General features: G+C 32.9%; 1 protein-coding gene across 1 annotated transcript in view; it reads right to left on the minus strand.

Annotated features, from left to right (window-relative positions):
• LOC107439698 (uncharacterized) overlaps nucleotides 1-12,080 on the minus strand; it is a 296,584-nt gene that overhangs the window by 37,491 nt on the left and 247,013 nt on the right. The window contains exons 88-95 of the mRNA XM_071184208.1: nucleotides 11,778-11,925; nucleotides 10,458-10,627; nucleotides 9,212-9,310; nucleotides 8,199-8,352; nucleotides 6,492-6,524; nucleotides 5,818-5,841; nucleotides 4,218-4,340; nucleotides 781-1,040 (exon numbers count right to left, since the gene is read on the minus strand). Of these exons, the coding sequence (XP_071040309.1) occupies nucleotides 781-1,040; nucleotides 4,218-4,340; nucleotides 5,818-5,841; nucleotides 6,492-6,524; nucleotides 8,199-8,352; nucleotides 9,212-9,310; nucleotides 10,458-10,627; nucleotides 11,778-11,925 (1,011 nt within the window). The remainder of the gene's footprint in view (nucleotides 1-780; nucleotides 1,041-4,217; nucleotides 4,341-5,817; nucleotides 5,842-6,491; nucleotides 6,525-8,198; nucleotides 8,353-9,211; nucleotides 9,311-10,457; nucleotides 10,628-11,777; nucleotides 11,926-12,080) is intronic.

Here is a 12,080-nt window from a genome sequence, read left to right on the forward strand (position 1 = left end):
GGAGTTGAACACTGGTAGCCGTAAACCCAAAACAATTGTTCAACGATGGTTATAAAATAAAACGCTGCGCAGTGGTTCAATGGTTGCGCTTTCGTACCACAGGTTCGGGGATCTATCCTCGGACCGGTCACTGTTAACTCAGCCTTTCATCCCTTTAGTGAGCCCATAAAATGAGTACCAGGCATGCTTGGGGGACTAGACACTGGGGTTTCTGCGTTCGGCTGACCACCTAACCGGAACGTCTGCACCTGCACTTCAGAGCCCATGGTCAAGAAAACTGGGATTGGCAAAGTTGATTTTGGCCCTTCATAGGCTGTCGCGACACTGAGTTTAGTTCAGTCTTTCTAAGAATATACATTATGATATAAATCATTAATATATTAAGGAAAAGCATGAAATCACCATACTACATTTTGATATTTGGCTTTGTATAAAATACCTAAACAATGTGTAAAATGTATAAGCATTTCTTATGTAGTTTTTATAGCATTATATACAATGCCGGAATCCTTACTTTTTCGGTAAAAAATATACTTCTTTGTAATTCAAGGTTTGGCCTTCATAAGGTTGTATATACTGTTTAGAAAATATTACTTAGAAAGTAAATTTATCAAATAAGGAAAAAAATATGAAATATTTTATAACAAAAAAAAGAAGACCCATTTGAAACATTATTTTTTAAAAAAGGGAAATATGTTGTGAAATTGCCAAACTAAGTATCATTACGCATCTTTGCCTTCAAAAACGATGACTGTAAAAATGCTAGAATTATAACTTTACTTCTATTTTAAGGTGTCCCTTGTTGTCGTATACCAAAGTATAACCTTTCACTAATGATTTGATGATGACTTGGTCTCCTATCTTCTCTACAAGAAAGTTCTTGGCTCTCTGTCTCCTGTTCATATTTGTTAGCACATAGGCTGTGTAGTTGTGTCCGTCCATTTCCACCTCCAAGTTAGAAGAAATTTTGACATGACGCTGCTTGTTGTGCACTTCTAACCAGTGGTTGCAATTTCCAGTATACCCACACTCTTTGTGCACTGGGGAAAAGGGAGGATAAATAAATAAACAAAAATAGAAATCTTTTGAGAAAATGTTTAATAGAAACTCTTTTAAGATAAAAAAAAATGTAGGAGAAAATTTTTAGTGTTTATTTACCATTGTATCAGACATATAAATTTGATCAAGTGTGAAGTGGACACGCTTGATATTGGCACAAAAAATATAGTAGTGATAGTGACTTAAAACTTCCCGCCACGTTTTAGGACATTAAATTCCGATAAAAAATTGCACAGCTGATTTCTGAAAACTGTTCAACTAGATCTCATGAAAGCATTTAACACTAGATTGCCTAAGGAAGTCATTTTGACTGCTTTTAATTTCAATTAGAAAAACAATGATGTATACAATGACACGATTTCTTAGAATTTTGTGACTTTTTGAACAACATATAATTTTTTTTATTGTTAATATTTACTAATAACTTGTTACATAACTGTAAATAATATAAAAAATATTAAAAATTAATTTTAAGCAAATTTATTGACGCATTCACAATTCATTTTGACTGCTTTTAGGCAATATAGGCATATATTCATTTTCCGTCTTTCTAGTGTTAAACTGGATGTAAGGCAGGGCTAAGATCGATGCTCCCAAAACAGAACAAGCTGCAGTTGCATGATTTTCAGTGACAAAATGTGGTAATTTATCATCGAATGCCCGATGTTTGAAGCGAACAATATCTAAGATTGAGTCTCGATGGCTCAGGGGATAGAGCGTTCGCCTTTCAATGAGGCGAACCGGGTTCGAATCCCAGTCGATACGAATTCCGCATCCGGCTTGCACCGACCACAGTGCTGACGTGAAATATCCTCAGTGGTAGACGGATCATGGGTTAGAGTCCCCTTGCCGTCAGGCTTACCGTGGAAGGTTCTCGTGGTCTTCCTCTCCATGTAGCGCAAATTCGGGTTTGCTCCATCAAAAAGTCGCCCACGAAGCCAAATTTCTCCCAATTATCGATCCAGGAGTTCCCATGTCTTCTGGATTGGATTCAAAGTTGCAAGGCTACGGAGATGAACATTAGTAGTTGTGTACCCATAAAATTGGGTCGGCTGTTCAATGACGGTTACAAAATAAAATAAAAAATATCTAAGATAAACAGCTATGAACTAATTGCGTAAAAGTTTTCGTGCCGAACGTACATGACTATCGGATAGATCCGAAACAAGCAAGTGTCTATGATCTTCCCTGAATTCATTGTTTTGAGGAGAAGTTATCAAAATTCAGCTACTGCCACAAATAAATAAATACACTTGTGTCCAAAAGTTAAGCATGCTTTTACACTGAACATATATGCAAAATTATGCTAAACTTTTAGACAACAGTGTATTTTCTATATGGTTCCTAATGGAAGTACTGCTACGATTATCGCATTTTGAATATTATCGCACTGGTTCACTTTTTATAGGTGCAACTCTTATAGGTTTCCCTAGGGTGTAGAAAAATCCATTAGCTACATAGGGATATCCTTCAAATAGAAATATTTTTATATAGAGAGCTAAAAAATAAATATGGAAAGCTAACTGTTAACATTTAGTTAAGCTTACGTTACATAATTTTTTTGTTGCATTTTGCAATAAAAATTACACTGAATTTATTATGAAAAACATCAAACATTCATATAGATAATATTTTTTAACCATTTTAATGCATATTATTTTAACTTCTTTATTATTTTAATTATAAGATCAGGCATTAGAAACTATTCTAATATTTCTATTAAAAGTTGACGCGCTCTCAATGGAGTTTGTGTTAGAGTATAAAAATAGACCACATGACATACATTCCCTGTATCTAACATAGTCTAAAAGATACGACTTATGGTTAGCAGTCTGCAATTGATTGAGAGCCAAAATATATAAAAAAAGAAACGAAATAATAGTTAATATGTAGGTTTTTCTTGTGCAGGAGCGGCAAGATGGCTTTTTTAAGCTGAATCTCAAAATTCGAGGTAAGTATTTTTCTCTTGCATTAAAAATCGTGCTTAACTGTTCAAATCACTAAATGACCATTTACCTCAGAGAACTTTGAAATGCTATATAAATTACAGTTTGCAATAAATCACTTAAAATAGATAATACAGCATTTTTATAGAATAATTGACTATCATAAAGTATTTTGATTACTGAATATTAAAATACGAAAATTCTTAAAATTCAGAGTGTGGGCTTTTGCTGCCCATTAGAGTAGATATCGGAGTGCAATGGGTTGCACGCGAAAAATAAAATGCTAAACAACGGCATATTTTGCGAAATTTTTAGCTTTTATAAAATATAAAAGATATTTTTTACACTTTTATCAAGTTTCTTCTATTATTATTTACTTAATAAACACATATTTTTTTCAACGCAAAAAGTTACTTTTTGTAGTATATTTGTATTGTATATCTGGTAATTAATTTACGCCGTTAATTTATTGGTCCATTGGTGGCGTTACGATAGTGTGGTATACCGGGAGGTGGCGCTTACCCTTAAAAGTAGATCAGTACAGAATGACGGGCAGAGGCACTTAACCTTAAAAATATCGCTGTAAGTGCTTAAAAAAATGTCAGTGAAATTTGTTCTAACAAGTGAAGTTAGTTCTAGCAGAATATTTGGTTTTGTCCATATATGCGATTTACCTGTGTAGTTACTTTATGAATCAATTCGTGGCGCTACTATAGTGTAGTATGGTAGAGTATATCAGACAGTGGCACTTAATCATGAAACAACTTCAGTGCATGGAATCCCGGGCTGAGACACTTGATCGTGAAACAACTCAACTTCAGTGCATGGAATCCCGGACAGAGACGCTTGATCGTGAAACAACTCAACTTCAGTGCATGGAATCGCGGGCAGTAGCACTTACCCTAAAAAATACACCAGTGTGCCACGCAATGGCCATTATTATTAAAGCAACACCAGTGCACAGTATACCGGGTAGTGCCACTTAATTATAAAATATATCAGCGTAAGGCCATTTTCAGAAAAGACACTGACTAAAGATAGTTTAAACTTGACCTAACAGTCATAAATAATTGTTGCAAACCTCAACAGTTATGATGATAACATATTATTCGTTAAAACAGTTTCAATTCATGCAACAGCAGAGTTCCAAAAAATAGCCTGAAAAGGTTTCTAATCTAAGCTTCAACCAATTTTGTGCAGTGGTGTACTTACGTGTTACGTTGAAAGTTCCGTTACGTATGTCTTTCATGACAACATGATTGCAAGAGTCATAAGTGATGTCCTGTCCGTCAAAAGTTTTGATTCGTTTACCCATCATGTCGCATGTTGCTTTACCTAGGTGCAAAAAAAAATTCATTTTTCAGGATGGTACACAGTAATCTATCAGGATGACTCTTAAATTTTATGGATTCTTGTCGGAAACGAAATTAATATATAAAATAAGTAGTGTTTTTAAATTAATATTTAAGCATGGAAAATAAATTCTATCAAATTTTCATCAATGACAATTGAGGAAAGCGGTGCTGAAAACATTAAAACGTGTTTGATTGCAGGAGAAAACCAATAGGAATCATAAGGTGACGATTGGAAATCCCTACAATTTTTTATCAGGCTATTGGTTTTAATGTTCGTCATTCCGTTTTCCGAACTAGCGATTTTTCAGATGTCGATATCGTTTCTGTTTTGTCCTCGCTTAAATATTAGACAAATACTTAATTGAATAAAAATGAAGTCAAATATGAATGCTAGAATTCCCCTTGCAGCAAATTTGCTTTAACCACCATCTTGAATTTACTAACAGGGAAAACCTGTTAAAAGAGGAAAAAAGTATTTTACTATTTAGACAAGTGAGGTGTTTTAGCAAATGAGGTTGTTACGCTGAGGCAAATAAAACGAAATTCAAGTTGATGCAATAATGAATATTTTAGAAGCTAAAAGTTAATTAATAGATATGGTGTGAATAAAATGCATTCTTTGACTTATACCAATTTATGCGTCTAATATTCCCCTCAAGCAAAAAAGTACATTTTGCTAAAAGTATATTTTGCTAGTATTTTTTAAAGTATATTTTGCTATTTATTAAAATTTGCAGTAAAGTATAATTTGCTGCACATGTTTCGACATGAATCGAATAAAATCAATAGGACAATTGGATAACGGAAAAAAGTCAAAAATATTTTATGCATGAAAAGTAATGTTTCACGCTTTCTACTTTTTCACACTTCTGCTAATGCTATCTAGACAAGAAAGTAAATGTTTCCTATATACTAATTTATGCTGAATTCAAAAGGACCAAAAGTAAGTTAACGGATTCAATAGTTAACTAGTTGTGATTGTTTCATGAATAAATATGTTTAATCTAAAATTATACTTTTTGCGCACAAAAAACTTCTAAACTGACAGATTTATCGACTAGTTGAGTTGGTATATAGTTCAATTGAGTGGTAATTGCTACTTTTTTTTAATAAACTCAAATTTTTTCATCTTTTTAAGCATTTTTATAAGTATTTTCAGCTGTAACCGAGGACTAAAAATTCTTAGTATATATAGTTATTAGTATTATATGGTTCAATTGAGTGGTAATTGCTTCTTTCTTTTAATAAACTCAAATTTTTTCATCCTTTTAAGCATTTGCATAAGTATTTTCAGCTGTAACCGAAGACTAAAAATTCTTAGTATATATAGTTATTAGTATTATATTGTTCAATTGAGTGGTAATTGCTTCTTTCTTCTAATAAACTCAAATTTGTTTCATCCTTTTAAGCATTTTCTGAAGTATTTTCAGCTGTAACCGAGGACTAAAAATTCTTACCTGGTGGAGCAGGAGTAGTTGGCACTGAAAGGAGAAAAAGAAAATGCTTTGATGAATTTTGAACTCAAAATAAATTGCTTCAATTGTTATATACAGAATTAAGAGAAAAGAAGCAGAGTTAAATAAAATTTGATCCAATACTCATATTGATGTGCAAAAAAAATAAAATGATGGTAAATTTATATTTTACCTGATTAAGTTGAATTATACAAGTATTGAATTGTAAGATATACAAGGTATTGAAAAAAATGTTGAATTGTACGGTATACAATTTTTGCACCATTTTAAAGAATATAATTTTACATGGTAAGTTACAAAGTTTAAGCAAAATCGGACCCTGAGAAATTAAATTTCAAGAAAGCCGAATGTTTAAAGCCCATTCTGTAACCCACTACTTTCTGTAAAATGTTTAAAAAAATGTTAAATGTTTTTGTTATTAAATATGTATGCAAGTAGTAATTGGGGTTTGATTTATTATTGTATGTTAATGTGTTTCTTTGTTACACTCAGTTCTTCTATATAAACTATTTATTAAGCTCTTGCTACTTTAGAAGTTTTTCCTTACATTGAACTACTAATATCAGGTAAAGAATTTCGAACCAAATAATTTTGCTACTAAAATTATTTTTAATTTTTTTTAGAAAAGCTTAATGTTTGGGAACATAATAACTTACCTGTCGGAGCTGCTGTAACTTCTATAGTCGTTGCTAAAATATAACAGAAACAAAATGAGCGATTAAACATTACATTTTAAATCATCACATTAACAAAATTTTAAAGTTTATTAAAATAGCATAAAAGTTGGTCAAATGAAGCTGTTTACGCAATTTTAAATGTTTATTAGAAATTGTAAATACTTTAATGGAAAGTTTCATAAAGCAAGAAGGAAACAATCAAAGATATAAAGGAAAAAATATGACATTAGCTTGTTTATTAAGTATCTTGATAAAATTCTTTGATTTCAATCAAACTCGTTTTAGTTTCACCATGGTAGCTAAGCAACAGACTTCCTTTGTCAGTTGTCTATGAACAAAGAAAAATTTGATAAAATATTGCTTGAACTATTGCTTGAGTTAATCAACAAAAGTTTCTGTTTACTCCATAGATTGTTTTCTTGTTAGTCTTTTGAGGCAAAGTGAACACTCTAACCGTGAAACAAAATGCACCGCTTTGAACACAAAGGGCTTTAAAGTTCCATCTTGATTTTCACTACATGCTTTTATTCTCAACTACTTCGTTGCTTTTGTCCAACTCTTTCTGTAAAGATTTTTGGAAGAACCCAGAATTTTGCGAATGAGTCTAAACTTAGTTCCATAGCTCATCAAAATGGATTGTTGAAAAATAAACGTGATTGGAATATCTTCATTTTTCGGTGTCCGAAAAATTGCTAACGAAAGGAAAAACAATTTAAAGAAAAACGAAAGAAGACATCATTGTATGGCTGAGTAAAAAGTGGGAACATTTTGACACTCCTTAGTTTATCAGGAGATGGCACTGCAAATAGATAAAGAATATTAAATAATGCAGAAATATGTGCAGCAAGAACGAAGCTCAATTTGAGGACAAACTTAAAAGACACTTGAGCAAATGTTTTAGAATGGTCAGACATGCAGCAGAAGATACTGCTTAGGCTTTTTCATCCAACAATTTCATCTGTTTTCAGATTTTGTAATGAATTTTTCAAATTGTTCAGAAGTGCAATCCTTGTCAGAGAAGAAGTGTGATCTTCTCCTGTGACAATAGCAAAACATACATTTCCTTTGATTTTATTTTCATATCATTGGTCATTTTTTTATTTTTAGAACACCCGCAGTGTACAATTTTTAAAAAATTAAACTATTCACTTGTTTGTTTAAAAGTTGAAAAATTAATAAGGATATAGTAAAACTTTCTAGATTTAAAAATGATTACACTCTTTTTGGCGTCTCAAGCTTATGTGATTTTCCCACTCAAGTTACTATGGTTTCGGCAAATCTTGCTTTATCCCCACGTTAGTGCATTGCAACTACTCACTGAAACGTGGGAAAAAGCAAGATTTGCCGAAACCATCGTAGCGCCGAGGAGGAAAGTGTGGTGAATGGGGGGAATCACATACCCTGTTCTATATGTTGTTGTTGACGTAAGCCTGTTTAGGAAGAGGGAGTGCGATTGGTTCTTGTTTTCCAGTGGCGCCATCTATGGCCAAGAATTCGACTTCTGCTACACCATACGTTGCACCCGTTTATAGGGCGGACCCATTCATACATCCATTCATTCATTCATCCACAGATCGTAATTTTGACCTGAATCAGAGAACGAACGATCTCCAATCTAGTACCCCCAGAGGTATTGATTTTCCGTGTTCTATCTACAAAGGGTGATTAAAAAAAGGTGCAACCTACATGTGCAGTTGAGCTCATCGTCGTGACAGTCTTCAATTCCATCACACCAACGTTGCTTTGGAATGCACTCGTGGTGAGTCGGGCAAAGAACTTTACCCGCTTCGCATTCTTCACATGTGCACGAACAATCTTCTTTCAAGATGGATCTTTCATTCTGAAAAAAAGAAGAATATAACGGTTCACGAAAACTGTTTATGACACAATACATGACTTTCAAATCGAATTTGAAGAGACTCATCATTCTAATTGGAAGAAACTTAGTCATGACTACCTACAGTTACTTTAAATAGAAAAGTGAATTTGAAGAGACTCAATCTAACTTTCTCATTGATAATTTAATTCTTCTCTTCAAATCAGAATTATACATACTACCCATTTTACAAACTAACTTCTCTCACCAGTTGTTTAATTGCACAGTTGATGCCAAACTAGCAACCATAATATAAAGTGGTAATGGTGGAAAAAAGGACTTGTCTAACTTCGCAACGCTTAAAAACTTTCACGCGCAAATATCAGGTCTAATAAATGTGTTTAGTTGTTGCTGTCAAAATAATTGTAAATAAACTTTAAAATCAAAAATTAAATAGTAAAGTGTAAGTCTTGTAACCATTTGTGGTTACAGGGGGAGATTTCATTTCATGAGTTATTTTGGCACTTATTTTGTCAAACCCAACCGTTGGCATCTATGATTACGAGTTAAAAAAATCACAAGTAGAGGTATCGTTTAAACGTGCACGACATGCTTTGACTCGAGTAGTCGCCGAAGAAAGAGTCAGAATCTTTGAAATGCGTTAGAGCAGCAGACAATCCCAGATATTATGTTGGAAATATCGAGTTCTCTTGGATTACAGAAATTTTTTTTAAAAAATGTACCGAGTTGATTGAATGACTATTAAAAGAGCAGGTATTCGATGCACTTTTTACCTCATACTTACCCTGCGTTTATTATTGAAACTGAGGGATGGTTGTAAGAATAGCCCTTTTTTTTCAAAAATAAAGAAATAAAGACCTACCTCAGAACACTGTGGACACTTCTTTTCAACACACTTAGACGAGCCTCCAAGAGCGCAGAAGCATTCTCTACAATCCAAGTCGATGATTTTATCACTAACCTGTAGACAAAGTCAAGGAAATTTAATGTTAAAGCTTCCATTCTTTTATTTCAACAACTTACGCATGCAAAATCTATGGAAAATGGGCAATAAAAACCCATACATTCTGATCTGAAAAAAAAAACTACATCGACATGGATCAAGATTATACTCTTTGATAAGGTGCAATAATGCAGCGAAGTCAAATTTAGTGACATTTTAAAATGTGATATGCTACAAGAGGACAGAATACGAACTAGAGCTAGTTATTTTTTTTACACAAGTTGTAAAAAAAAAAGAAGCGTTAACAACATCACTCATGCTTTTAATGTAAATATTTTATTGAATTGTTAACTCTAATTTGGCAAACGTTATTGTAAACTTTTAATTTTGTCTTTCTAACCTACGTATCAACTCAACTACTACCTTAAACTACAGGAACAAATTGCCTCTAGAGAGAACATCGGCTGGAGCCGATGACACAATCAAAGCTTAACTATAAACCAGCGATTACGGGAAATAGTAAACGTTCATTTTGAAGACGAAAACAGACCGGTCTATTAGCTGTGAGGGGCGTCAGCCGAAAGCTATACACTATCCATTTTGTCGCCAAGTTTCGGGAAATGTGTGAATTTATCTCTACAGCTCTATTTGACAGAGTTTTTTTCCCTCACTCTTGTTGGTTACTTGGCAGTTTTCCTTATTATTCGTTACCTACCAGTATTGCAGCATTCGAATGATTTGATTTGAACTGCAAAGACTTTTCGCAGATCGTAGCAATCTTTGTTCTAATATGTCCCAAATATGCTTGTTATTATTCATTAAAATTGTTCTTTATTTCCGCATCTTTTAATTTTGTTGTACCTTATTAGAAACCGCTGACACACGAACTCTAGAAATGGATATCCCAGTATGCTATTTCATTTACATTCCAATTACCACAATGATTTCTCATACAACAGCTGAATTATAAGATCAATGGGAATGACCTATGTGCCCAGTTGTCTGATGTTATTGCAAATGATGTTTATTTTTTGTCTTGCAATACTATATCCGTTTGCCTTTCAATTACTAAAATAAGTTAGAGGTCCAGCTGAGGCTCAGTAAAAATGTTGTCGATGACAATATCTACATGGATGAAAGGAACAAAAAAATGATCGTGGCATACTTGATATATTTTTCCATTATGCACGCAGACGCAGTCGACCGGATCCACACACTCTTTGCCATCACAAACTGTTCCTGAAGGACAAGACGCTGGACAGTTCACAGCAAGGCCTGATTCATGCGACAGTTCTGGACAGAGTACTAAAACTCCGGGCGTAGTCAGGCTGAGAACTAAATATGACAGATCACAACATTAAAATTTGATGTCAAAAAGGCGAGAAAGAAAAATCAAAAACAACTTATGGTGAAATAACGCCATAATTTTCCACCAAAACGTCCATGATTGGATTTATGATGTATTTTTCGTAGGCTAATTGGAAAAGCAGGTTCTTTGCAAACCCTTGACGACCCTTTGCAATACTCTTACAAGGTTAATGGAAATAAGTCGAACAAACGACGTAGGCACTTTGCAAAGACAATAAGCCTACGACATATATACCGTATATTTTGGTTTCATTAACCAATTTCTTTCCATCAGAAATGTCATCATACAGTACAATAATTTTATCGGTGCTTTGCAAAATAAGGATATTTAGTAGGGGAGTGTTGGGCACCCCCTCTCACTGTCAATTTCATATGTATAGAATATTTTTTCAAGTCAATAGGCCATCGGACATTAATTGTTATAGTAAGAAAAGATTATTTTTAAAGTTTCAAGTATTTATGCAGCTGGTCACATGGTAAACAATAGTTTTGAAAATATGTTGAATACAGTAGTCATGAAATTAAGAAAAATTGGTTGAATGTTTCGATTAAACTTCATTTTAATACCAATACCATTGGTATTTTCATTTACACCTGAAAAAACAGTCAAAAAAACATAATTTTTGTAACTGGGCCGGGCTACCCGACACATTTTGAAAAGAGCTGAAAAACATGTTTTTTTAAATTTCTATTTTTTTAAGTTAAACTATTTTTTTTTTGGTTTATTCTTTTTGCATTATTTAATTAGATGAACAAACAATAGAAACATAGAAAAATATTGATTATTACTCAATATTATACAGAAATATAAGCAATACTCCTTAAGTGAGCGGGGCTATCCGACTCTCTCCTAACTGTTTCGGACGTTCACTAAACTGATTATATGAATATCAACGTTCACCAAATACTTAACTTTCACAGTGACATTTTAACAGTTACACAGAAATATCGATATTTAACAACTATTAATGATATTTACTAAATAAATGTAGACATGTAGCAAATTTTCAACTGTCACGATAATATTTTAATGTTGACATTTTTGATAAAATATAGTTACAACGCTGTTAAAGTAAAAAATAAAAGTTATAAAAATGGCATTTTTCATGAATCTTACCTTCTTCAAATGGGCAGACAAGAACATCCAGTCTAAGACTAGGCCATTTGTGCCATGATTCTGGAATAATTTTGATGAATTTTGCTTTCATTGGTTGTTTGAAGTAGTGATGTATGGGTGTGTCTTGATCTTCATTTCCTTCAAGGACCTGAATAATAATATTGTCCATTAAGAAATCATGGATATGAGTATAAAAGTTTGATTACGAATTTTTATAATAATAGTCAAATAGCATGAATTGAGTTATCTAAAACAAAAGTGTTTTACTTTTTTAAGTCACGGAACACTTTTGAAATCTGAAAT

This window comes from Parasteatoda tepidariorum, chromosome 8 (genome assembly GCF_043381705.1).
Source record: "Parasteatoda tepidariorum isolate YZ-2023 chromosome 8, CAS_Ptep_4.0, whole genome shotgun sequence".
NCBI classification, from domain to species: Eukaryota; Metazoa; Arthropoda; class Arachnida; order Araneae; family Theridiidae; genus Parasteatoda; species Parasteatoda tepidariorum.